Below are 26,249 nucleotides of genomic sequence, written 5' to 3'. Positions count from 1 at the left end.
TTTCTCACTGGCCAATGCTCCACAATTGGTCAGATGAATTGAAGTTGATAGTGATCAAATTGAACATTAATTGAGAACAATCAACATTATACCAGGCAGGAGATGGCTGACATACTCAAAATATCCAAATCAAGCATTGAGAATCATTTGCACCAGCTTGCATATGTTAATTGCTTTGATATTTGGGTTCCAACAAGAGGAAAAAAAAAACTTTCTTGACCGTATTTCCAAATGCAATTCTCTACTTAAATGTAACAGAAACGTTCCATTTTTTAAACAAACTGTGATGGGCAATGAAAAAAATGTATGCTGTACAATAATGGGGAACAGAAGAGATCATGGGGCAAGCAAAATGAACCAACAACAACCATACCAAAGGCCAGTCTGCATCCAAAGAAGGTGATGTTGTGTATATGTGGTGGAATTGGAAGGGAGTCAGTCCTCTATTATAAGCTCCTTCTGGAAAACCAAATGGTTAGTTCCAACAAGAACTGCTCCCAAGTAGGCCAAGTGAAAGCAGCACTCAGTGAAAAGCATCCGGAATTAGTCAACAGAAAACATATAACCTTCCATCAGGATAATGTAAAATCACGTTTCTTTGATGACCAGGCAAAAACTGTTACAGCTTGGCTGGGAAGTTCTGAACATCCACCGTATTCACCAGACATTGCACCTTTGGATTTCCATGTATTTTGGTCTTTACAGAATTCTCTTAATGGAAAAAATGTCAAATCCCTGGAAGACTGTAAAAGGCACCTGGAACAGTTCTTTGCTCAAATAGAACAAACTACTGGGAAGATGGAATTATGAAGTTGCCTGGAAAATGGCAGAAGGTAGTGGAACAAAAGAGCAAATATGTTGTTCAATAAAGTTTTGGATGGAAATTAAAGATGTGTCTTTTACTTAAAAATCAAAGGAAATTTTTGACCAATCCAATATATTCTACTTTATTTTAATTCATAGCATTCACCACTACCTCACATATTAAAATAAACAACTTTCCTCTTCCCTTATTAGAATATAAATCCCAAGAAGGCAAAAACTTGATTTGTTTTTTTCACTGCTATATTCCTAGTGCCTAAGTACCCTGCCTGACCCACTGTGAAAGGTCAATAGAGAATCTCTGAATGAATGAATGAGTGAATAGTAAAATTTAAACTCAACACCACTTGGGCTAGGTTTATAGCTCAATGCTGTTCTATGATCACACAAATTATTTGTAAACTCATAGCTTCAGGTTTGGAGCTGAATAGAAAGTTTAATAGAAGGTTTGGTTATTTGTATCTAAAAATGTCTATATCCTTTGACCAAGGAGTTCTATTATTGGAGAAGACTCTTGAGAGTCCCTTGGTCTGCAAGGAGATCCAACCAGTCCATCCTAAATGAAATCAGTCCTGAAGATTCATTGGAAGGACTGACACTGAAGCTGAAGCTCCAATACTTTGACCATCTGATGTGAAGAACTGACTCATTGGAAAAGACGCTGATACTGGGAAAGACTGAAGGTAGGAGGAGAAGGGGATGACAGAGGATGAGATGGCTGGATGGCATCACCAACTTGATGGACAGGAGTTTGAGTAAACTCCAGGAGTTGGTGATGGACAGGGAAACCTGCTGTGCTGCAGTCCATGGCGTCGCAAAGAGTTGAATACGACTGAGCGACTGAACTGACTGACTGACAAAGATTTATGCACAAATTTAAAAGACGTTCATGGCAGTTTTATTTATACCAAAGAAAACTGGAAGCTTTTTATTTATTAATAACTTTAATACTTATCAATAATTTGACATTTATAATTTAATGTCAAACAATCAGGTAATGGCTTCTGACTTTCTCCTTTTCCTAGGGCCTTCAGGGTGAGCATCATAGGGGTCATGGAAACTGCTTAAAAACAATGACCTGGTCTAATATCCTCTTTATACAGATAGGGGAAAGGAGACTGCAGGGCAGTCATATGCTCAATGTCACATGTGTTGCTTGATTAAAATAGTTCAGCTATAGTGTAACATATAGTTTTCTAACAAGAGGATTAAGAATGTATGATGGTAAAAAAAAAAAAAGAATATATGATGGTAAAATACTAAAGACAGTAACAATATTGACTAAGAGAAGTAAGACCCCGCATTTGATATTACAGTGTTACCACTCAAACCTAATCCTTCTACACCAAAGGATATTTTACAATAGAGTGTATGGCTTAAGAAATAGGATTTTCTTTTTCTATTTGTTTTCCTTTAGTTTGGAAAAAGTCTCTAGATTACAGAAAACTATAGAGAATAATAAAAACATCTATCATGGACATACATTAATCTTTTGTCTTCTTTGACATATAAATATTACATATTTTGTGACATACATATATCATACATACATATATATATATCCATGACTGATAAACTTGTGAGAGTAAACTAAGAAAATCCAGTATTTTTAAATCAGGAGGACCTCTATGAGGATGAATTATGTTGTTCTGTGAAGTCCTACTGTTAGATAATACAGATTATATATAATAGAGATACATGAGAGATATATATATATGTATATACACACATATATATATGAAGCAAAGAAGACAAAAAAATATATATTTAAATTTTTAATATTTAAAATGCAGTACATTTTATACATTTATAATTATATCATATGCTAAAAATATTTATTTATATATTTATATATGTTTAAATAAAGGAAACAAAACATTAGGTACGATCGAAGTCCTCTCTATATTTCATTTTAGCTCATTCCTCTCCCTCCACCATTCTCAGAAGCAAACACACTCATGAATTCAACCTGGACTCCTATGTCCCATAAATGTATTTCTTTGCTTGTTTTATCTATACAGGTAGATTTTTTAAATCAAAATATTAATTAAGTGGATCTTAACATAGTTGTTAAAATAATAAAAAGATTTACTTGTTGAGAGAGGCAATTTTAGAAACTTCAAACCTTTGAACTAGATTCCTTTTTTTTTTTTTGATTTCTTGAAATAACTACTACAAACTCTACTATGGTCTATTATTTTATTCCTTGGATCCTTACACTGAACTTGATTGACTCAAACTTATCATTCAACCAAATGTATTGATACTTAGTTAAATGATCTAGGAGATAGAAAAGGCTGCTGAATTCAGAGCCAATAAAAGCAGACCTGAGAGCAGAGGTGACGACCATTGTCCTGATATCGAAGGAAATAAAAAGACACCAGAAACTGGATATATACATGTATGATACTGAATAGAGAAAGTTTTTAAATTACATTAGGGAGGCAGAGATATATCTTTTAGAAAGATTTCCATCAAAAAATTATTGAGATTTTTAAAAAATATCTAATGTTTGGGTCTCTAGGCAGTCATGCAGTTCATTCTGGCTCTGCCACTTGTTGGATGACTTTCACTTCCCTGAATGTAGGTCCTCCCAGTATAATGGGAATAATAATAGTATCTACTGCATAGAGTTGTTGTAAAAATGAAGTGAGATGTTCCTTGTAAAAAAGTTCAGTGGCTGGCACAGATAAGGTACACATGCATGTTAGCTGCTGGTAGTGAAAGTAGTAGCAATAATATCGAAACCAGCCCATGAGGAAAAGTTCATGACCTGGTATGTGGACAGGGCACAAACTCTGGAGCCTCTGTACCTCTTTACCAGCTGTGTGGGCGTGGGGGCAATGACAGTACAGAGGTTCTTCCGGGCTGCTACGAGCATTTGGTCGGTATGGAAAATACTAAGTGCATGTTTTAAGAACACAATCAATATGAGCTGTTAGAAATATCCCAGATAGAGAATGCCTTAGTATTCTTAAAGCACATCCTAATTTTAAGGTGCAGAAGCAAGCTCACAGTTTCCTCACAGCAAGAAGTAAAGGGAAGTTAGGGGACTGAACTGCATTGATTAGTTTGTCCCGGAGCACCCTCTGTCTAGGTTCAGAACGACTGTAATGCTGTCACTGCTGTAAATACAGCCCTGAATGCTCTCAGCTCTGCAGGAGTATGAAGAGACCCAAAACGTGAACTCTTTTTCCTTGAGAAGGGGTGACTAAACTCCCTCTGAAATTCTGATAAGGTCACCAAGAGAAGGAGGCCTAGAAGATACTCTTAAAAATAGACTAGTGAATAGTGAAATAAGTACTTTATCATTCCAAAGTACTTCCACACATGATAACACCTCTAATCCTCAGAGCCACCCTAGAGAAAGGAGGTATCATCCCCATTTCTCAGAGGAGGAAAGTGGGATACGGAGAACTGAAGTGACTTGCTCAAAGTTCCTCTGTTAGTAAGAGGAAAATCTGGTTCTCTCTTGCTCTGCTCCTTACTAAGTGAATGTTTAGAACTTCTCTTACCCACACATGAACCTATGGAATGTTCCTTGCTGGCATGTGCTTTTCTTTGTGGGGACTATTTTATTTTTCCAACTTTTTGGTTTCCTTGTTTCTTTTGGTCAGCTTAACTCTAAATCCCACACTCTTGCCTGTTACATCATAGATGCAGAGTGCAGTGCACACGCGTATGAACACACACGCTCATCCCTGTATGCATGTGTAAGCACGTGCTGGAGAACAACTGGAGTCTGTTTTTCATATTTTATCATTTTTAGCTGTATTTTTAAAAGACGAAAATCTTTGATAGAGGTCAAAGACTGATGTGATTCAGAAAAATTTGAGTATGCTAAATCACTTTTTTGGACTACAGCCTGCGAAATAAGTCAGTCCCAAAAGGGAGGGGGGAGTGTTTTTCATTTTAAACGAACCATATTTTCTGAAAACATGATTTAATTTCTTTTATAAAAGAAGAGGGCAAGAACTTTTGTTGGTCTCCAGCTGTCAAACCCGCCTCCCATACTTCTGCCCTGAAGCAAAAGGAAGGGACATCAGGTGACAGACCCCAAATTGCAACTAGTCACACAAATTACAGACCTTCTTATCATGGTATCCTCTTGACTTTCTGCCTTTCCACTACAATGAAGAACAGACACAGTTTAAATCAAAATGACTCTCCTGGGTAATTTTACAAAACAAATAGAAGGCACAGGGTCTCCCCCTCCCCCACTTCCCCAGCTTTCCCTGCTGGGCCAGCCTGTTCCCTCTTTCCAGGCAGGCAGGAGCTAATAATTAGAAAGACCTTCCCCACCCCAGAGTGATGTGCTGCTTGCCAACAGCCCTGTTTGCTTTGAAGAAAGAGTTTGACAAAATAAATACTAAAAACGACCAACTATAATCAGATGCCAAGTTCCATTTTCAAGAAAGGGCTTCTGTATGTGGCATCTCACTGCCCGGTGGTGGGGACTGATCCAAGCTCTGTTCTGGGTTTCTCACGAGGCCAGGCCTATCACAGTCTTTCTCTTAGCCTTTCAACTTCCATGCTAGGACACTTTTCACAGAGACTATGAATAATTTCATTTACCATTCAAGAGTCAATTCGGAAATGTAGCAACTCGGGACTATTAGGAAAGTCTTTAGATATTACTGCTTTTAGCACTAGGGGAAAGCTTGGTGAAGTCAGTAGACAGGAAAGTAAAGGCAGGGTTAATCAGCACTCAGGAAATGTCATTATTTACCAAAAAAAAAAAATTTTTTTTTGAGGCATTCCACTCACTGGATAAAACTTAGTCATATTTACATTACCTGTAGCTCTGTTACCTATAAACTGTGGAGCCTGAGAGTGCCAACATGGTGAGAAGCAAAACAGGTGTGCCTGCCTGTTCCCATTATGCACGTTAGCCCATGGCCTTGCACACACAGCCTGTTAAACAGCTGAGATGGAAATCATGATGGTGCAGGCCAAACACTAGCCTGAAGGCCTGTCTGTCTTGGGATTTGGCCATTTACATTGATTTTTTTTTTTACGTTTTTCACGAAACACAAATATTTGCCATGGCAACTGGGGTGTCACATGACATACTGCTACATAAACAGCTTGGAAATATCTTAAGGAGAGACAGCCCACCCGTGCTGCAAATACAGTGAAAACATCTTGAGGAAGACGTGCATGTTAAAAGACAAGGTCTACAAAGAACAGGTAACAGTTGACTACGTAGACACAGGGGGATTAATTTCTTCTGTGTCACTCTTCAATTCTGCTTTCATTTTCTTTTTTTTTTTAATGGGAGCAGCTGTAAACATGACCCCATAGGGTAAGCCCAGAAAAAAAAAAGAAAAACACTGCCAGCTGTCTCCTTCTATGTTGAAAAGTTTCAATTATCACAAGTCTGTCTGTGGCTCATAAACATAAGAAAGCAAGCTATAAAAGTCCAGCACCTTTAAACCAGGAGAATCTCCATAGGGATGAGCATTGTACTCTGAGGTCCTAAAGTCAGAGAATAGAGCCCCTTTCCTTTCCGCATTAAGGTATCTGTCCAAAACTGGGGAACTTGCTTTATTATCCTACGCTTAATGATAAAGGAAACCTCACAATAACATGCTTCCCTGGTGGCTCAGATGGTAAAGAATCTGCCTGCAATGCAGGAGACCTGGGTTCAATCTCTGGGTTGGGAAGATCCCCTGGAGGAGGGCATGGCAACAGACTCCAGTGTTCTTGCTTGGAGAATCTTCATGGACAGAGGAGCCTGGTGGGCTACAATCCATGGGGTCTCAGAGTCGGACATGACTGAGTGACTAAGCACAGTACCTACAGCACACAGCACACAATAATATACCCCATGTAACACAAATTTGCATATAAAGCCTTGTATTCCGGACTCCTGGGCCCTTGACCAGACAGCAGTAGAGATTAACTGAATCAGTTAGTCTAGAAATAATGGAACATGATTGAATTTTTTAGATCCTACTGATATTGTCATGGTAGAGTTTACTTGCAGAACAATCTTCCCTTTTAAAATCAAATGCATCCCAGCAGCAGCGGAAATAATATTCAGTTCTATGTGAAACGTACAACTCTATAACATGCACATATTACCAAAAATCTCACTGAGGATATTGTAAATTAGAACAATTTTCTTTTATTAGTTAGGAATATGAATACCTTTGATCTCTGTCTCTTGAGAGAGACAGTCTTCATCTCCTCTGGAATCGACTCTGTTCTCTGGGGTGCAGCAAACGGGGCTGTGGACAGAGGTGAAGAAGGGTTACCTCTTCCAAAAAGAGAGACTGATTCATTGGGTTGATGCTGTTGGGTTTGCACCTTAAAAGTCAGGTGGCTCTGTCACCCATTCTCTGTTCACTCCCAGTCATTCTTGTATAAATTCAATGAAACATTTGTGATCATTGACTTCAAAAGGAAAGCAAAGAGCTTGGAAGAGCAACAGTTCCATCAGAATATAAGGTCAACTCCCCTATGCAAACTTCCTAGAGAAAGAGGCACATTTTTAAAGAAAGCAACTTAGAAAGTTATCTTTGTCTTATAAAATGTTTCACTCTAAGATTTCTTATAATAGCTGTATTCCCAAATTCAGTCTAAAGGGACATGATGGTTGGGTTAGTCGCTAAGTCATGTCCGACTCTTGCGACCCCATGGCCTGCCAGTTTCCTCTGTCCATGGGATTCTCCAGGCAAGAATACTGGAGTGGGTTGCCATTTCCTTCTCCAGTAACTATATATAGGATGGACTATTCTAATGTATAATCATTTAAAAAGACAATTCTAAAGAATTTAAGAGGCTTGGGATAAATAAAGCAAGTGAAAAACACAAGTAAATATTGTTTTGGGAATAAATCTATAAGCAACAACTTATGGAGAACACATCTAGTCCATAGTGGAGGTAAGCCTACATGCCAGATAATGCTTGTAAGAGAAATCGAATCTCTACTGTTGCCTGGCAGCAAACACAGCTGCCTTTACAAAACAGCTCAAATCTGACATTCTCAGGAGAGAAAAATCCTTATACTGCTCTTTTTAAGAAAGAGAACAAATAATTTATTTACATAGTTAATTGAGTCAAAGAAGTGAGGCTTCTTTCTACTCATTTCCTTAGTCCACCCCTTTTCTGTCAGTTCTCTAACAACAAATCTTAGAAAGAATTAACAGATACTCTTCAAGTATCAGCACCCTTCGATAGCTCAGCTGGTAGAGCTGCTGCTGCTAAGTCGCGTCAGTCGTGTCCAACTCTGTGCGACCCCATAGACGGCAGCCCACCAGGCTCCCTCGTCCCTGGGATTCTCCAGGCAAGAACACTGGAGTGGGTTGCCATTTCCTTCTCCAATGCATGAAAGTGGAAAGTGAAAGTGAAGTCGCTCAGTCATGTCCAACTCTTCGCGACCCCATGGACTGTAGCCTACCAGGCTCCTCCGTCCATGGGATTTTCCAGGCAAGAGTACTGGAGTGGGGTGCCATTGCCTTCTCCAAGCTGGTAGAGCAGAGGACTGTAAAGGTGATAAGCTGCTGTCATCCTTAGGTCACTGGTTCAATTCCAGCTCGAAGGAGGTAATAAACTTTGGCTTCCCTGATAGCTCAGGTAAAGAATCCACCTGCAATGCAGGAGACCCTGGTTTGATTCCTGGGTTGGGAAGATCCCCTGGAGAAGGGATAGGCTACCCACTCCAGTATTCTGGCCTAGAGAATTTCATAGGGCTGCAAAGAGTCGGACACGACTGAGCAACTTTCACTTTCTTCAAATACAGCATATCAATATACAATTTAGAATTCCACTTTGAGCACTTGGTTCTCTTACACTACCTCAAGTAGGCTGCAGGGAATGTCTTCAGCCATCTCCTAAAAAGTAGCAGGAATTCCATTGTCTTAGCACTAGAGATCACCTTCACAAAAGACTTTTGTTGTGTTGGACAAACCCTATTTGACCACCTTTCTGCTTCCAGCGATCCTCCTATACTGTGAGACTGCCCACCACCTTCCCCAAGGTTAGGCAATTGGCCATACAACTGGCTATACAATGGATTCTGCATCACAGATTCAACCAATTTCTATCCACGGTTGGCTGAATCCGCAGATGCAGAACCCAGGAATATACAGGGCCAACTGTGCAACGCCATTTTGTAGAAGACCATTGAGCATCTGCAGATTTTGGTATCCACAGCAGGTCCTGGAACCAACAATCCCCCGTGGACACAGAGGGACGTCTGTAGTGTGTGAAGACACCATTTTCATCCTACAAGTTTTTGCCTTGACTTCTGTGCTCTCCTACCCAGTTGTCCACTTGAACTTGGCTCTCTAACTTTGAAGGTCAGCTCACACTGTATACCGAGGATAGTATGAATTCAGATTCACCCATAAAGCCTGTTTTTCCTATTATCTGCAACTTCAGTACACTTTTTGTTTAACTTTCAGGTTCCTGCAGACAAATGAGATTTATTGCTAAATTACCATGATGAAACAAAATAGCAGTTGAGAAGTGGGCATAATTTTTAAAGGAATTTATTAAATTTATTAATTCCTTTTTAAAGGAATTTATTAAAATTTCAGTGAAATTTGGTAGGATAAAGATATGATTGCAATTTCACATGGATAATCCATGGTTAATGGTTATCTCTAAAAAAAATTTTTGGAGGTTTTTCTTCATTACCTGCAGAAATTCTATCATTAAATTTATAACTTCATATGGCCTTGAATTTTATGGGATACATGCATTTGATGAATGTCTGCATCCTAAGACACTGCCTATTTTGCTACTCAGTTTCCATTCTGAAAAAATCTGTAGGATAAATTTTGCCTCAATGTCAGGGGGATAAAAAATCTTGTCTTTCTGGAAGTATTTGTATGATTCTTGTGGTAGCAATTTATTGTTATGTGCTTCCCAGGAAGCCATCTCATTTTTTCCTTGCTAATTTTAGAACCTCAACTTTTTTTCAGGGTATCAACATTCCCAGCTTCTAGGGTTTCCAGATTTAGGAAAACAATTTTTTAAAAAGGGTATGCAGTTAAATTTAAACTTTAGATAAACAAGAAGTAATGTTTTAAGTAAGCCCCAGATATTACATATATTTCAAAGAACAGAATTTCATGAATGGATTAGACCAAGCATAATCAATAATACTAAGTATTTCGTTTATGTCCCCAATCCTAATACTACTACTACTACTAAGTCACTTCAGTTGTGTCCAACTCTGTGTGACCCCATAGATGGCAGCCCATCAGGCTCCCCCGTCCCTGGGATTCTCCAGGCAAGAACACTGGAGTGGGCTGCCATTTCCTTCTCCAATGCATGAAAGTGAAAAGTGAAAGGGAAGTCGCTCAGTCGTGTTCGACTCTTCGCGACCCCATGGACTACAGCCCACCAGGCTCCTCCGTCCATGGGATTTTCCAGGCAAGAGTACTGCAGTGGGGTGCCACTGCCTTCTCCATCCTAATACTAATCCTAACCTTATCCTTGCACATTCACTTGCAGCCTTTCTTGTCTTTAACAGTGGCCGTGTGACCAATGAGAATTGAAGGGAGGCCCATCCAAGGGCTTCCAGGAAGAGACTGGTGCTACTATTTCCCCCTCTTCCTGCCTGGAATGAGCATGTTAAGGCACAAATCTGCAGGAGTCATCTTAGAGCTGTGAGGTGGATGAACGAAACATGCTAAAGAAGGTAAAGCAGAAAGAGAGTTGTTACAACGCTGTGTATAAGCACCACCGTCGATAGTTTCCCTACTTCCTGATTCCTTACGAGACAAATGAACTCACTGTTTCAGCCCTGCTAGTTAGGGTTTCTGATAGGTGCAGTCACATACATGCCTGACGGGTACCCTTCCCTCCCACTCCTCCTCTCTATACCATGCCTCCTCTCATTGCACGGGCTAGGGTCTCAGGGGCAGTGTCCAACAGTGACGGCAGTAAGAGTGAGGGCAGCAGTGGTCATCCTTGAACTGTCTCTGTTTTTAATGAGGAAATATTAACAGAATATTTCTAAAGCCTCCCTACTAAGAACACTGTTTGCTTTGGGGTTTTGGTTGAAGACAACAATCAGGTTCAGAAAATTCTCTTCTACTTCTATGCTGCCCAGAAGATTTTCTCTTATTATTAATGTTGAATTGTATTTTATGATTTTTAAATTTTGATGTGTATTAAGATGATCATAGAGTTTTTCTTTATTAATCTGTTAATGTGGTGAATTATATTGTTCGATTTTTCTAATGTTGAATCTGCCACATATCCTTCCTTGATTATAATGAATGTAAAAACATACTGCTAACTTTTTATTTTTGGATGATACTTGCTTTACAGTGTTGTGGTGGTCTCTACCATACATCAATATGAATCAGTCTTTTATACTGATTGTATATACCCCCTCCCTCTGAGTCCCTTTCCCCCCACATTTCACTCTTCTAGGCTGTCATGGAGCACCAGGCTGGGCTCCCTGTTACACAGCAGTTTCCTGCTAGTTATATATTTTACACATTATAGTCATACTGCTACCTTGTATTTAGAATGCTATTTTTTATGTTCCTGAGATTGACTTATATATTTTTTCTTGCACTGTCCTCATCTAGTTTTGGTACCAAAGTTTTAGTAGCTTCATAAAACCAGCTGGTAAGCTCTCCTTCTTTTGTTTCCCTATGGCATTTAATATATGAATTACCGGATCTTTAAAATTGGTAAAGCTTGCCTATAAAAGACCTGAGGCCTTTTTTGCTTGGTATATGTGTGTGTGTGTGTGTGTGTGTGAGTATGCACATGTCCGTCTGTAAGACAGATATTTTTACCTACCAAGTCAAATTTTCTAACGTTATTGTTTTAAGTTTCCTATTTTTTCTTGAATTAAGTAATTTAGATTTTTCTAGGAAAATTTTCATTTTGTTTTTTAAAGTATATTGACATTGTTATCATATTATTTTTTTTTAATTCTATCTGCAGTTTCTGCATTTTTTCATTTTCATAATATTTATTTGTTCCTTCTATTTTTAAAAATTATAGCCTTATTGAAGTATAACTGACAAAATAAATTATAAAATATTTAAAGTGTACATTGTGATGATAAATATACATATATATATATATATATATATATATATATATATAATACATACCAGAAACTCATGCAACTTAATAGCACAAAACAAAATAACCCTAATTTTTAAATGAGTAAAGGACCTGAATAGACATTTTTCTACTCACTGAGGCAAAACTCAACAGGCTACTAAATCCAAAGGAAAACATAGGAAAGGAAAAATTTAGGACAACCTTTCTCCTGAACAATGGTAAACAAAATATTAGCAAATGAAATCCAGCAATGCATACACAGGATGATATATTGTAGCTAATTTGGCTTATTTCTCAAGGGCATAGAGAATTAACAGGGGTATCAGGGGAACCAGCTAAAACAGATTTAAATAAGAACCAGAGTCTTATAATATAATACCCACAATGTCAAAGTTTCTATTGAGGATCACTTACCATACCAAGAACCAGGAACTGAATGAAAAAAGACAAGGACTAGATACCAACCCTGAGATGACAGAAAGCTTAAAATTACCTGACAAAAATTTTAAAGCAACCATTATAAAAATGTTCCACAAGCAATTACAGAAACACATGAAACAAAAGAAATAATATGAAAGCTCAGCAAAGAAACAGAAAGTCTCCACAGAGAAAACAGAATATGTAAGGAGGAACTCAACTGAATTTTTAATTGTGTTAAAATACACAAAACAAGGAATTCCCTGGTGTTTCAGTGGTTAGGATTCGGTGGTTTCACTGCCATGGCCTGGGTTCAATCCATGGTCCAGGAACTAAAATCCCACAGCTGTGCAGGGCAGCCAAAAAAAAAAAAAAAAACCACATTTATCATCTTAACCATTTTTAAGTGTACATTTTTTTAAACAAATTGAAATTTTGGAACAGAAAAATACAGTCATCTAAATAGAAAATTCAGTGGATGGCTCAACAGCAGAATGTAGAGGACAGGTAAATCAGTGAACTAGAAGACAGAAAAATAGAAAATACCCAATCTGAACAACGGAGAGAAAAGACATGGGCGGGGGTGGGGTGCAGGGAAATGAACAGAGCCTCAAGGACCTGTGGGAGTCTACCAAGAGATCTAACATTTGTATCATGTAACCTATAAAGAGAGGCAATACAGGGCAAAGCTGAAAAAAAAAAATGTACTCAAAGAAATAATGGCTGAAAACCCCCCAAATTTGGCAAAACATACAACCCTATAGAAGGTGAGCCAATCCCAAACAAGATGCTACTGCTACTGCTGCTAAGTTGCTTCAGTCGTGTCCGACTCTGTGTGACCCCATAGACGGCAGCCCACCAGGCTCCCCCGTCCCTGGGATTCTCCAGGCAAGAACACTGGAGTGGGTTGCCATTTCCTTCTCCAATGCATGAAAGTGAAAAGTGAAAGTGAAGTCGCTCAGTCGTGTCTGACTCCTAGTGACCCCATGGACTGCAGCCCACCAAGCCCCTCCGTCCATGGGATTTTTCCAGGCAAGAGTACTGGAGTGGGTTGCCATTGCCTTCTCCACCCAAACAAGACAAAACCAAAGAAATTCATGTTAAGATATGGTCAAGACTTCCTAAAAACTAAAGACAGAGAAAAATCTTGGAAGCAGGAGAAAAAAAGCAACACCTTACCTACAGCAGAAAAAAAAGGGACAGTAGATTTCTCATCAGAAACCATGAAAGAGAAAGGAAGTGGCAAAAGGTTTTTTTAAATACTGTAAGAAAACCACTGTCAACCCAGAATCCTAAAGCTAGTGAAAATATCCTTTAGGAAATAAAGAAGAAATCAAGACAGTCTAAGATGAAGAAAAATGAAGATAATTTGTCACTAGTACTCTGACGCTCAGTTCAGTTCAGTCGCTCAGTCCTGGCCAATTCTTTGTGACCCCATGGACTGCAGCACACCAGGCCACCCTGTCCATCACCAACCCGGGAGCTTGCTCAAACTCATGTCTGTCGAGTCAGTGATGCCATCCAACCATCTCATACTCTGTTGTCCCCTTCTCCTTCTGCCTACAGTCTTTCCAAACATCAGGGTCTTTTCAAATGAGTCAGTTCTTCGCATCATCTGGCCAAAGTATTGGAGTTTCAGCTTCAACATCAGTCCTTCCAATGACATTCAGGAGTGATTTCCTTTTGGATGGACTGGTTGGATCTCCTTGCAGTTCAAGGGACTCTCAAGAGTCTTCTCCAACATCACAGTTCAAAAGTGTCAACTCTTGGGTGCTCAGCTTTCTTATAGTCCAACTCTCACATCCACACATGACTACTGGAAAAGCCACAGCTTTGACTAGTCGGACTTTTGTCAGCAAAGTAATGTCTCTGTGTTTTAATATGTTGTCTAGGTTGGTCATAACTTTTCTTCCAAGGAGTAAGCATCTTTTAATTTCATGGGTGCAGTAACCATCTGCAGTGATTTTGGAATACACAAAAAATAAAGTATGTCACTGTTTCCACTGTTTACCCATCTATTTGCCATGAAGTGATGGGACCAGGTACCATGATCTTCGTTTTCTGAATGTTGAGCTTTAAGCCAACTTTTTCACTCTCCTCTTTTACTTTCATCAAGAGGCTCTTTAGTTCTTCTTCACTTTCTGCCATAAGGGTGGTGTCATCTGTACATCTGAAGTTATTGATATTTCTCCCGGCAATCTTGATTCCAGCTTGTGCTTCATCCAGCCCAGTGTTTCTCATGATGTACTCTGCATATAAGTTAAATAAGCAGGGTGACAATATACAGCCTTGACATACTCCTTTCCCTATTTGGAACCAGTCTGTTTTTCCATGTCCAGTTCTAACTGTTGCTTCCTGGCCTGCATACAGATTTCTCAAGAGGCAGGTCAGGTGGTCTGGCATTCCTTTCTCTATAAGAATTTTCCAGAGTTTGTTGTGGTCCACACAAAGGCTTTGACATAGTCAATAAGGCAAAAATAGATGTTTTTCTGGAACTCTCTTGCTTTTTCGTTGATCCAACAGATGTTGGCAATTTTATCTCTGGTTCCTCTGCCTTACTAAATCCAGCTTGATCTGGAAGTTCACGGTTCATGTACTGTTGAAGCCTGGCTTCAACAATCTGGGTTGTGAAGATCTTTTTTGTATAGTCTTCTGTGTATTCTTGCTACCTCTTCTTAATATCTTCTGCTTCTGTTAGGTCCATACCATTTCTGTCCTTTATTGTGCCCATCTTGCATGAAATGTTCCCTTAGTAACTCTAATTTTCTTGAAGATATCTTTAGACTTTCCCATTCTATTGTTTTCCTCTATTTCTTTACAATGCTTGCTCAGGAAGGCTTTCTTATCTCTCCTTGCTATTTTTTGGAACTCTGCATTCAAATGGGTGTATCTTTCCTCTGTCCATAGTTCATCAGGCACTCTATCAGATCTAATCCCTTGAATCTATTTATCACTGCCAGTGTATAATCGTAAGGGATCTGATTTAGGTCATACCTGAATGATCTAGTGGGTTTTCCCTACTTTCTTCAATTTAGGTCTGAATTTGGCAATAAGGAGTTCATGATCTGAGCCACAGTCAGCTCCCAGTCTTGTTTTTGCTGACTGTATAGGACTTTGCCATCTTTAGCTGCAAAGAATATAATCAATCTGATTTTGGTGTTGACCATCTGGTGATGTCCATGTATAGAGTCTTCTCTTGTGCTGTTGGAAGAGGGTGTTTGCTATCACCAGTGTGTTCTCTTGGGAAAACTCTACTAGCCTTTGCCCTGCTTCACTCTGTACTCCAAGGCCAAATTTGCCTGTTACTCCAGGTGTTTCTTGACTTCCTACTTTTGCATTCCAGTCCCCTATAACTGATAAAAGATTAGTATCCAGGATACCTACATAATACTATATAACCAAGAAAAACAACCCATTTTTTAAAAATGTTGAAGTTTTAAGTCAGTTTACAAAAGAAGATACTCAAATGAGCAATACACATATCAAAAAAAAAACCCCACAAACTCTTTAACTTTATTGGTCGTCAGGGAAATAGAAATTAAATCCACAAAGATATACCACAACAATCTTCAGGGTGGCAAAGCAATAAACAAAGAAAAGAAAATATCAAGTGTTGACAAAGATATATATCATCTGGAATTTTCATATACTGCTAGTAAGAAAATAAATCAGTATAAACACCTTGCAAAGCCATTTGGTGTTATCTGCTAAATCTGAGCATATGTTTACCCCATGCCTCAGCAATTCTTTTTAATATGTATCCAAGAGCAGGGTATATATATATATTTACATTAAAAGACATATGCAAGAATGTTCATAGTGGTATTACCCCTAACAGCTCTATGGTATAAACCACTGAAATTCCCATCAACAGTAGAATGGATACAAAATTGGGGTATGTTCATACATATTTATCCCTGATGCCTCTCTTTTCCTCACTCCTATCTGTGAGCCATTCTTCATTTCTTTCTTTCAGTCATTCCTCATGGCTCTACCTCTAAAATAAAATATAACATGAATTTGTTTACTTCACTTCATATCCACTGATACCATCCTCCTTAAATTCACCATCATTTCTCACCTGGTTTACCAAAACAGTCTTTAACTAGTCTTCTTGGTTCCACTCATGTTCCTGTATAACTCATTATCTGTAAAGCAGTCGCCATGGTCTTATTAAAATATAAATCAGATCACCTCATCCTCCTCTTAAACTTTTCAGTGATTTCTCACTGTAATTAGGATTAAATCCAATTCCTCATCATGATTTGAAAGGATGCCTTGCTGGTTCTGCTACAATGTAAGGCTTTTAAAAAGAAAGATCCTAAGATATAAATGGCTTAAACAAATTAAGAGTTTATTTCTCTTTCACACAAAGGTTGAAAGGAAAAGAGTCCTGGGTAGGCAGGGTATCTTGTCCAGACTCAACCTGGAGTTCCATTTTTGACTTCAAAGTGCTTGCCCATCATATATACCTTCATCCCAGCTAGTCAGAGATAGAAAAATGAAAAGAAGCTATGCCCAGAAGTTTCCATTTCCCCTTCTGCTTACATTCTTATTGTCCAGAACCTGGAAGGAAGTTCCCAAGTTCAGCTAGCTGAAAGGAAGACTAGAATGTCTTTGGTCAAGCTGACATGTGCCCACCCATGACTCAATTACTGTGGAAGTAGGGAAGAATTAACCTTGAAGACAACTCGTGGTCTCTGTTCTACCATACATCATTCCAGTCTTCTCTACCTCTCCAACATTATCTCTTCCTTCTCTTGGCCTTCCAGCCCCATTAGCATTCTTGCTTGCTGCTGCTGCTGCTAAGTCGTGTCCGACTCTGTGCGACCCCATAGACAGCAGCCCACCAGGCTTCCCTGTCCCTGGGGTTCTCCAGGCAAGAACACTGGAGTGGGTTGCCATTTTCTTCTTAAGCATTCTTGCTTACTCCCTCCTTAATCCCCTGGGCCATTACGCCAATGCTGTCCTACATCTGAAATACTCTTCTCTAGATCTTTACATGACTGGGTACTTCTCATCATTTGGATCTCAACATCTTCCAAGATACATTCCCTGACCCTTCCCTCCCAAGCAAAGTAATCACTTCCTTTTATCATTCTCAGTCTATGTTATTTTATTTCTAGCACTTGTCCTTAGCTTAAATTCTCATTTACTTACCTGATTATTATCTATATCCTCTACTAGAATGTAAGCACCACAAGAATACATATGGTTGACTTATTTTCTCTGTCAGATCCCCAACTACCTTGGATAAAGCAAGCATTCAACAAATACTTGTTGAGCAGATGAATTTATTAGCCAAAACCCCTCGTTTTATAACTGACAAAGCTGAGGGCCTGAGAAAGTAAATGACTTGCCTGAGGTTCTACAACCACTTAGTAGATAGCTAGGTGGGTGCTTTTCTCCTATTTTAGCCAGCCTCCTCTTTGAAGTCTTCTATTGTTTCACCTCTAAGCAATCATTCTGCATACTCATAGTACTAGATTTTAACATCCATTTGGTTTTTAGTTTGTAATGCTATGTATTATTATTTATTTTTTATATATCTGTCTTATTTTCCCAACCAAGCTGCAAATCCCTTAAAAATACCAACTTTCTCACACATAGAAAACACAGGCCCTAAGTAGGTATTTCACAAAAAGACTAAAGTTGCTTTATTCAGTAAACTGCAACTCAGAACCATTACAAGTTTAAGTCTGTCCTATTACTGAAGATAAAAGTTGGATACTAGAAGAGTAGCTTTTGGTAATTTCTGTCTATCCCCAACTAAGAAGACTGTCTTACCGGTAGCCAAAATCTTACGTCCTTCATCAAAATGGTGCAGAGTTGCTGCTCTGGGGACAATAGGTGGATTCTGAAAGGTAATTCTTGCTGTTGCTGGAATCAATCCTCGTTCTATCATACTTAAAACCCCTAAAAAGGAAGGTTAGAAGAATATGAGTTTAACTTCAAGCACTTCCACAAAGTCTGAACTCTATAAATTTCACAAATGTAACTTTCTCTATTCATTAGTTTATTTGTGAGAGTACATTTAGTGCCTTAATCCTTTGCATGAAAAAATAGCCATAGTATGTGTCCTATCTATTTTTCTAACAACCGCAGGAAAAAAGATGGCATTTCTAATAGTGGCATTTTGAAATAAACTTGTACTATGGTGATTTCAAGACAGAAATATACTTCCAATGCAAACAAAACCTTTTTTATACATCATGGCATTTTCAATTATTACTAATATTGGTATTCTTTTTAAAATTCAGAGAAATCAGGTACACAGTCCATAACTAGGGAGATCTTTGGTTCTGAAAGAAAGAACATCTGTGTGCTTGAAATCGTATTTCTGTTGTTATAATGAGTTACATTTTATTTTTTAAAAAAAGAGTTCCTTTTAGACATTTCTCATATTACCAGAAGATGTGAATGTCCAAATAGATTGTTTTAGTGTAACTGGGCAACATGGTTAGTATTACTGAAACTAATTTACAATTCCTAGATCTCATACTGTGTCCATATGACCAGTGCCAAGGCTTTTCAAGGACAGGAGACATCATTTTTAAAAACTTCAATGAGTAAATGAATATCTGAGCAAAGCCTGCTGTCAGGGGCAGAACTCACATTCAGGGGCAACTACCATTGGTGGTGCTAGTGGTAAAGTGGTCGCAATACAAGGAACCAAAGAGACTTAGGCTTGATCCCTGGGTCGGGAAGATCCCCCGCGGAGGGCATGGCAGCCCACTCCAGTATTCTTGCCTGGAGAATCCCATGGACTTCTAGAAGGGCCTGGCAGGCTATAGTCCAGTCTACAAAGAGTTAAACACGACTGAAGAGACTTTGTATGCATGCATCATATTGAAGCCAGAAAGTCAGGGAGTACTTGACATAGATGTGTGATAGGGCTTCAGCTTCTTGTTGCTGTCAGGTAATAGGAAGAAAAATAAAGAACTCTGGGTCTCAATGAAATCTAAGTTAAAAAACTGTGTTCTAAACTGGACTAGGCTGAAGAAGTTGGCACACATCCTAAGAGGGATAAATACTGTTTTCATTTGCCTTATGACCTCTGCTGCTGCTGCTGCTAAGTCACTTCAGTCGTGTCCGACTCTGTGCGACCCCACAGACGGCAGCCAACCAGGCTTCCCCATCCCTGGGATTCTCCAGGCAAGAACACTGGAGTGGATTGCCATTTCCTTCTCCAATGCATGAAAGTGAATAGTGAAAGTCAAGTCACTCAGTCGTGTCCGACTCTTCGCGACCCCATGGACTGCAGCCCACCAGGCTCCTCCATCCATGGGATTTTCCAGGCAAGAGTACTGGAGTGGGGTGCCATTGCCTTTTCTGTTATCACCTCTAAAGACTATATTATATCACATTCAGGATATTAAAGTCTAGTGTTAAAGGAATTCAGAAGAATGATGGGGGAGCTGAAGAGTTCACTAAGAACAGTGATTCCAAAACAATGTTGTGATTCTAAAACAATGATTCCAAGAGAAGTCTTCAGTTTATTTGTGTGTGTGTGTGTGTGTGTGTGGCCATGCTCACTCAGTTGTGTCTGACCCTTTGTGACCCCACGGATTGTAACCCACCAGGCTCCTCTGTCCGTGGAATTTTCCAGGTAAGAATAATGGAGTGGGTTGCCATTTTGTCCTCCAGGAGATCTTCCCGACCCAGGGATGGAACCCACATCACCTGCATTGGCTGGCAGATTCTTTACCACTGAGCTACCTGGTAAGTTTACTTACCACAGGATTATTTGGAATGAGAACTTTTTATTAAAAATGGATATTCCTGGGCCCTATCCCAATTTCTGAGGCAAAGCCCTGGTAATATGCATTATTGAAGGCTCCAGGAGATACTTATGTGCACTGAAGTTTGAGAACCACTAGAATTGGGGCCCCGAAATCTACATTTTAAATAAGCACTCCAGGTTAATCTTTTTCACTATTAAAACTTAAGATCTACTGATCCCAAGTACAACTCTTCAAGCCCTTTTCAACATTAGTATTTTGGGTTTTTATTATAATAACACCAGAATTCAACTACTTTGAAATATAAAAACTAATTCTTTGTCCTCACAAATATTTTCCACCTATAAATATCATACCCCATGTCCAAGAACTATGCCCATTTTGTAGATGTGAAAAACAGAGCTCCTTCTAATTCAGTGTATTTTCATCACTGGAGTGAGCTTCATTCTCTGAGAATCCCAAAGAATATGAGCGTGATTTTAACCTTTGCTTTAGTATTGGTTAAAGCAATTCACTTAATTTTAGACAAACACATGTGTGCATTTACCACTGAAAGGAAGAAGTTGAGGCTTTGGAATAAGCTAAAGAGAGTACTGGTTATCTTTTCATGGCAATACTGGAGACTTTGATTTCTGACCCTATAATCACCTTTGTTTTTGATTAGTCTATTTTACAATTCTGCAGTGATTAAGGTTAGTTGATAGAAAGCAATGCAAATAATTCTTGTGTGTATATATGCAAATAAATTTTGTCACATAGAGGGAATGTACTTCTTCCACCCCCAAAATTCAGTTTTACCTGCATTTGCAAATTTATTTTTAAAGGTGTGATTGATAAATTTGTCTGCTGTTTGAATTCTTCTTTGAATCAATTGTTACATTTTATTGGTTCCCTCCTTTTTAATTAATCAGTTAAACAGAATCTTTGATGTGTTCATTTTATATTTGTATAAGAGTCATGGTTTCACTTTAAACTATATATATATATATCCTTTTAACGATTTTGGAGCTCCCACCAAGATGACCAAAAGATTCACCTGAAATTGCCAGAAACGGTACCTACATCTCACAGGGAGCCAAGCCAGGCACATATTTTCTTGGCATCCATAAGTTAATTCAGAGAGGCAACAGAACTTTGCTGGCTCTTGTTTTTCTGATTTTTCTAATTTTTATTTTATTATTTACTTGGTTGTTCTGGGTCTTAGTTGTGGCATGTAGGATCTTTTGATTGCAGCATCTGAACTCTTGCAGCATGTGGGATCTAGTTCCCTGACCAGGGATTCAATGCGGACCCCCTGCGTTGAGAGCGTGGAGACTTAGCCGCTGGACCACCAGGGAAGTTCCTTGCTTTTCTAATTTTGACAGTACTCCCTATTAATTTTGTGTCTTGGTTCATTTGTGGCTGACAAGTTAGTCCTTGTTGGTGGCTACAATGACTGGGAATTTGGTGATCTCTGTAAACGGGTCTCACAGAGATTTATTCCTTATTGAATGAGAGACAATGGAGAATATAGTTAGTAGTCTTCCATTTGTCTATGTGTATTCTGAGCTGAATTCAACTAGGTATTTCATACCCACAAGGAAGGAGAATAACTCTTTGATATCTAGACCATTACACTTCTGTGTTTATTTTTCATCTGTGGCTGAAACTAGAATAGAAGCTATAAACTCTATTGAATGCCTCAGTTCAGTTCAGTTCAGTTCAGGGGCTCAGTCATGTCTGATTCTTTGTGACCCCATGAATCGGAGCATGCCTGGCCTCCCTGTCCATCACCAACTTCCGGAGTTCACCCAAACTCATGTGCATTGAGTTGGCGATGCCATCCAGCCATCTCATCCTCTGTCGTCCCCTTCTCCTCCTGCCCTCAATCCCTCCCAGCATCAGAGTCTTTTCCAATGAGTCAACTCTTCGCATGAGGTGGCCAAAGTATTGGAGTTTCAGCCTCAGCCTCAGTCCTTGCAATGAACACCCAGGACTGATCTCCTTTAGGATGGACTGGTTGGATCTTCTTGCAGTCCAAGGGACTCTCAAGAGTCTTCTCCAACACCACAGTTCAAAAGCATCAATTCTTCAGCACTCAGCTATCTTCACAGTCCAACTCTCACATCCATACATGACTACTAGAAAAACCATAGCCTTGACTAGACGGACCTTTGTTGGCAAAGTAATATCTCTGCTTTTTAATATGCTATCTAGGTTGGTCATAACTTTCCTTCCAAGGAGTAAGCGTCTTTTAATTTCATGGCTGCAATCACCATCTGCAGTGATTTTGGAGCCCCCAAAAAATAAAGTTTGACACTGTTTCCACTGTTTCCCCATCTATTTCCCGTGAAGTAATGGGACCAGATGCCATGATCTTAGTTTTCTGACTGTTGAGCTTTAAGCCAACTTTTTTACTCTCCTCTTTCACTTTCATCATTGAATGCCTATGTATCTGTAATTCAGAAAGATCTTTATTTCTCATTATGAATGTAGAATGTTTATTGTCTCCAGGTGGTATTAATAAATTAGATGGTAAAATCTCAAAGGAACTCTGTTCTGATTAACTTACATAGAGAAATGAGCACTTACAGGAACTGAATATTCCCAGAAAATAAGGAAATTGAACTTCTACTACTTTAGATGAGCTCCCTCTCACCTCCCAAATTCAGAAGCTCATTGAGCCTCCTTACTTTTCATGGCAATATGGGCTATTTGCATAGATGCAATAAGAATCCTTTCTTCTTTTACTAAGATAGAATTGAAAAAATTGCTTATGCAACCAAGAACTTGCCTGGAATTTCATATTTAACAATGATGCTATTAATCAGGTGTAACAAATTACATTTAAAGGAGTAAGCTTGATTTTATGGAACCAAAAGCCTACAAAACCCTCCTAGAAAAACTGGCCTGGCTTACAGGATTTCCATCCTTACAGTTGCAAAGTAATGTCACTTCCCAGCAGGCTCAAGAACCTTAGGATATGGGGAACATCTCTAGAGGAGAGGAATGTACCCAAATTTATAGGTCCTACAGTTGAAATCTGGTGGACAGATTTTCTAGTCTCAGGATAGCAAGTAATAGAGGATTTTAAAAGTTCAATCTGAGATTCCTTCCAACAGAGCAAACTTAAGATGGCCTATGTGGTGATTAACCTTCTTGCTGCACCTGTGTAAATAATCAGACCAAACCTAATGAAATGACTTACTTTGTGAATAATTTTTTAAGACCATTTTGCATCAAATTGGGGCACAATTGTAGGAAATTTTTTTTTTTTTTTATGTTTTAGAATGAGCAAAAGAGATTACCGAATACTTTTCAATGGAATGCCTCCAGGAATTATCTGAATCTAGTCTTTGACTATTGTACAACTCTGCAGAGATTAAAGTTAACTTGTGGGGAAAAAACTGATAATAATGCAAATAATTCATATCTATAGACATGAAAAAAATTGGTGAAGGTTCATTCCTTCCTCCCATGCAAATGCCAATTTTCCTTGTGTTTACAAATTTATTTCAATATTCCTGATCTACAAAGATATGTCCTTTGGATTCTCCTTTAGACCAGTTGTGACATCTTACAAATTCTCTTTCAAACTGATGAGTTAAACAACTAAAATCTTTGACTTGTGTTCATTTGTGAGAGAGTAGGGACTTTACCTGTTTTTGAAAATTATCCCTTATCACCATTGTCTCATTACATGTTCATAGCACTCTCACATTCCTGTTGACTAGATTAGGAATTAGAATTCATCTATTCATTCATTCATTAAAAACTCATTCATTCATTCAACCAATATGTAAGTTCCTTTTATATGTCAGGAACTATTCTGGGGCCTGGGGATTCAATGGTGAACCAGACAGATCTCATGGAGCCTTTAGTGATGGAGAAGACAAAACAAATTCACAAATTAATATATAATTACAAAATTGTGATCATCTATAAAGCAAAAAGACGGATGCTTGAGGAAATGACTTTTACAGGCAGAGGTAAGAGGACTGGTGAAGGCCTGATGTGAAAAGGTGCTTGGCCTGCTAAGGAAAAGAGAGAAGTCCCCTGTGGCTGGAGCACGGAGAAAGCTGAGTGAGATGAGAGTGGAGGTGAGGCCAGATCCGGCATGTCTCGTTTATAGAGTTTTTTCTAAAACTGGAGCACAACTTGCCTGAGATTTCACAGAGCCTGAACTGAAAATTTGGTTCCTTATTAGAAGACTTAAATTCTTAATCATTTACTAGGGGTGGGGATAGGGGTGAAGACATTATTCTTTGGATTTAGCAAGATAATTCCAGAAAAAGTAGGGAAGTTTGTCTTGCATTTTCCAAAACTATCCTCTCTTCTGGGAGTTGGTCATCTTTCACCACATGCTGGACTAGTATAGATCTGGGGTGACTCCAGTGACAGTTCAGAGCATCAGGACAGGTAAACATTTAGGCACCGTATCAGCATTTGTGTGGCTTGTGCTTTCCTGGCATTCATATTACCTTGCACAGTACCAGACATATGGCAAGTAGTCAATAAATGTGTTGATTAATTGGTTGATTAACTACAAATATTATGGTAGGCCATGTGTTCTCTGGCAGATAACTGAGGGATGAAAATGTGATGCTTTTCTGGAACAAGTTGCTATGACTCTAGATTTACCTTTGTTTTGCAGCAATTTTTTACTGTATCTATTGCTAAAGCAAGGATAAATAGGTTGGTTGATCCATTCATTCATCTTAATTTGACCCCAGGAAGAATATAAGTTTTTATAAAGCAAGAAATAAAAACTCCCTGGAGTTTTCCCAGGGAGTAAATATAATGTAAACTAACTAAAACCATGTGTCACCAATATTTCTAAACAACCAGGGTTCGTAACCAAGAAAGTAATTGTTTCAGTTGTGGGAGGTTTAATCAACTAAGAGGCTTATAATGATGCAGTCCTTCTTGAGTTTTTCTGTACCACCACTAGTGGGTCAGCAGACAGGATACAGGAGCTGTAAAATGGAGAACCTATAAATCTTCAGGTACCAGAGGAACCCTGGGGAACCAACTTTAGGTCTAAAACACTCCAGACATCAGTTAGAAAGTGAGATAGAAATAAATTAAAGATCATCTCACTTGCTCATATTTGAGATACAAAAGGGGATCCACTTAAGCATTCTTTAACACGTCAGCCAATTATGTAGCAGGGAGAAGTAAAGAGGGTTACATTTATGACACTCAGTCTTTAGTCATTCACTTACACTTTCATTTGCTTATCCATTCAACCAACTATTTAGTATCTACAAAATGCTAGATGTGGTTCTAAGCACTGGGGATACTGAGATAAAGATGACGTGACCTCTTGCTTAAAAAAATGAGAAATCTACTGGTTTCACAAACCAGTATTAGACTAAGTATTTAGACTGGTATAAGTCTTAGTATAAGTATTTAGATTAGACCTGCATAGTTCACTTAATAATTACATTCATTTCTGGCTTCATATTTTTATGTAGTAATATATTGAAATAAAATTTTAAGTATTATCAGAAAAGGATCAGAAACTATCTGCTCAGAAGCTTTAAAAATTATAATATCACCTAAATACAATAATAATTTTAACATGTAAATATACCAAAATCTAAATCAATAGAAAATCTATAGAATAATGGATCTTAGAAGTGGAAAGGGACTCTGGTGGTCATCTAGTCCAACCTTCTGATTTACAGAGAAGGAAACTCAGGCCACAGTGAGGACTTGACTTGTCCAAAGTCACCTTGGAGAATCAGCATCTGAGTCTGAATTCAAACTCAGGCCCCCAATCCCACCTCAAAGCTCTTCCCCTTATGTTCCTAAACATATAAAATGCTTATCTGAATCACTAACCTTTGTTAGCATCTGCTTGTAAGACTGGCACTGGGGTGAAATAGGGATCCGTGCGATGAGAAGCTGGTAGAACCGTGAGGCTGGATATAGTGGAGCCTTTTATTAACTTCTGAGCCTTCACCTAAATGATCAAAAATTTGTTTTCAGCAGACATTTTTGCCTTCAAAATGAACACAGTTTTCTTCTTGTAAACAATAAATAAGGTTATGAATATGAATAGTTTCATTAAGTTTTAATAAAGTAGAAATATCAGCTCCAATTTTATTGCTCACTGGTACCCTGTGCTTTGTCTACTGTCAGGAGTTTGTGTAATTTAAAATAGTTAATTAAATCCAATTAACATGTTGTGATTTCCACTATGCAAAGTCAGTATAGTAGTTAATAAAGGAACTATTA

General features: G+C 38.6%; 1 protein-coding gene across 1 annotated transcript in view; it reads right to left on the bottom strand.

The window, feature by feature from the left end:
- IQCH (IQ motif containing H) overlaps positions 1-26,249 on the bottom strand; it is a 236,982-nt gene that overhangs the window by 136,678 nt on the left and 74,055 nt on the right. The window contains 4 exon segments of the mRNA XM_019968175.2: positions 4,911-4,949; positions 6,976-7,055; positions 18,073-18,201; positions 25,854-25,974. Coding sequence (XP_019823734.2) covers positions 4,911-4,949; positions 6,976-7,055; positions 18,073-18,201; positions 25,854-25,974 — 369 coding nt within the window.

This window comes from Bos indicus, chromosome 10 (genome assembly GCF_029378745.1).
Source record: "Bos indicus isolate NIAB-ARS_2022 breed Sahiwal x Tharparkar chromosome 10, NIAB-ARS_B.indTharparkar_mat_pri_1.0, whole genome shotgun sequence".
Lineage (NCBI taxonomy): Eukaryota > Metazoa > Chordata > Mammalia > Artiodactyla > Bovidae > Bos > Bos indicus.
This window is presented reverse-complemented; position numbering and strand designations above follow the sequence as displayed.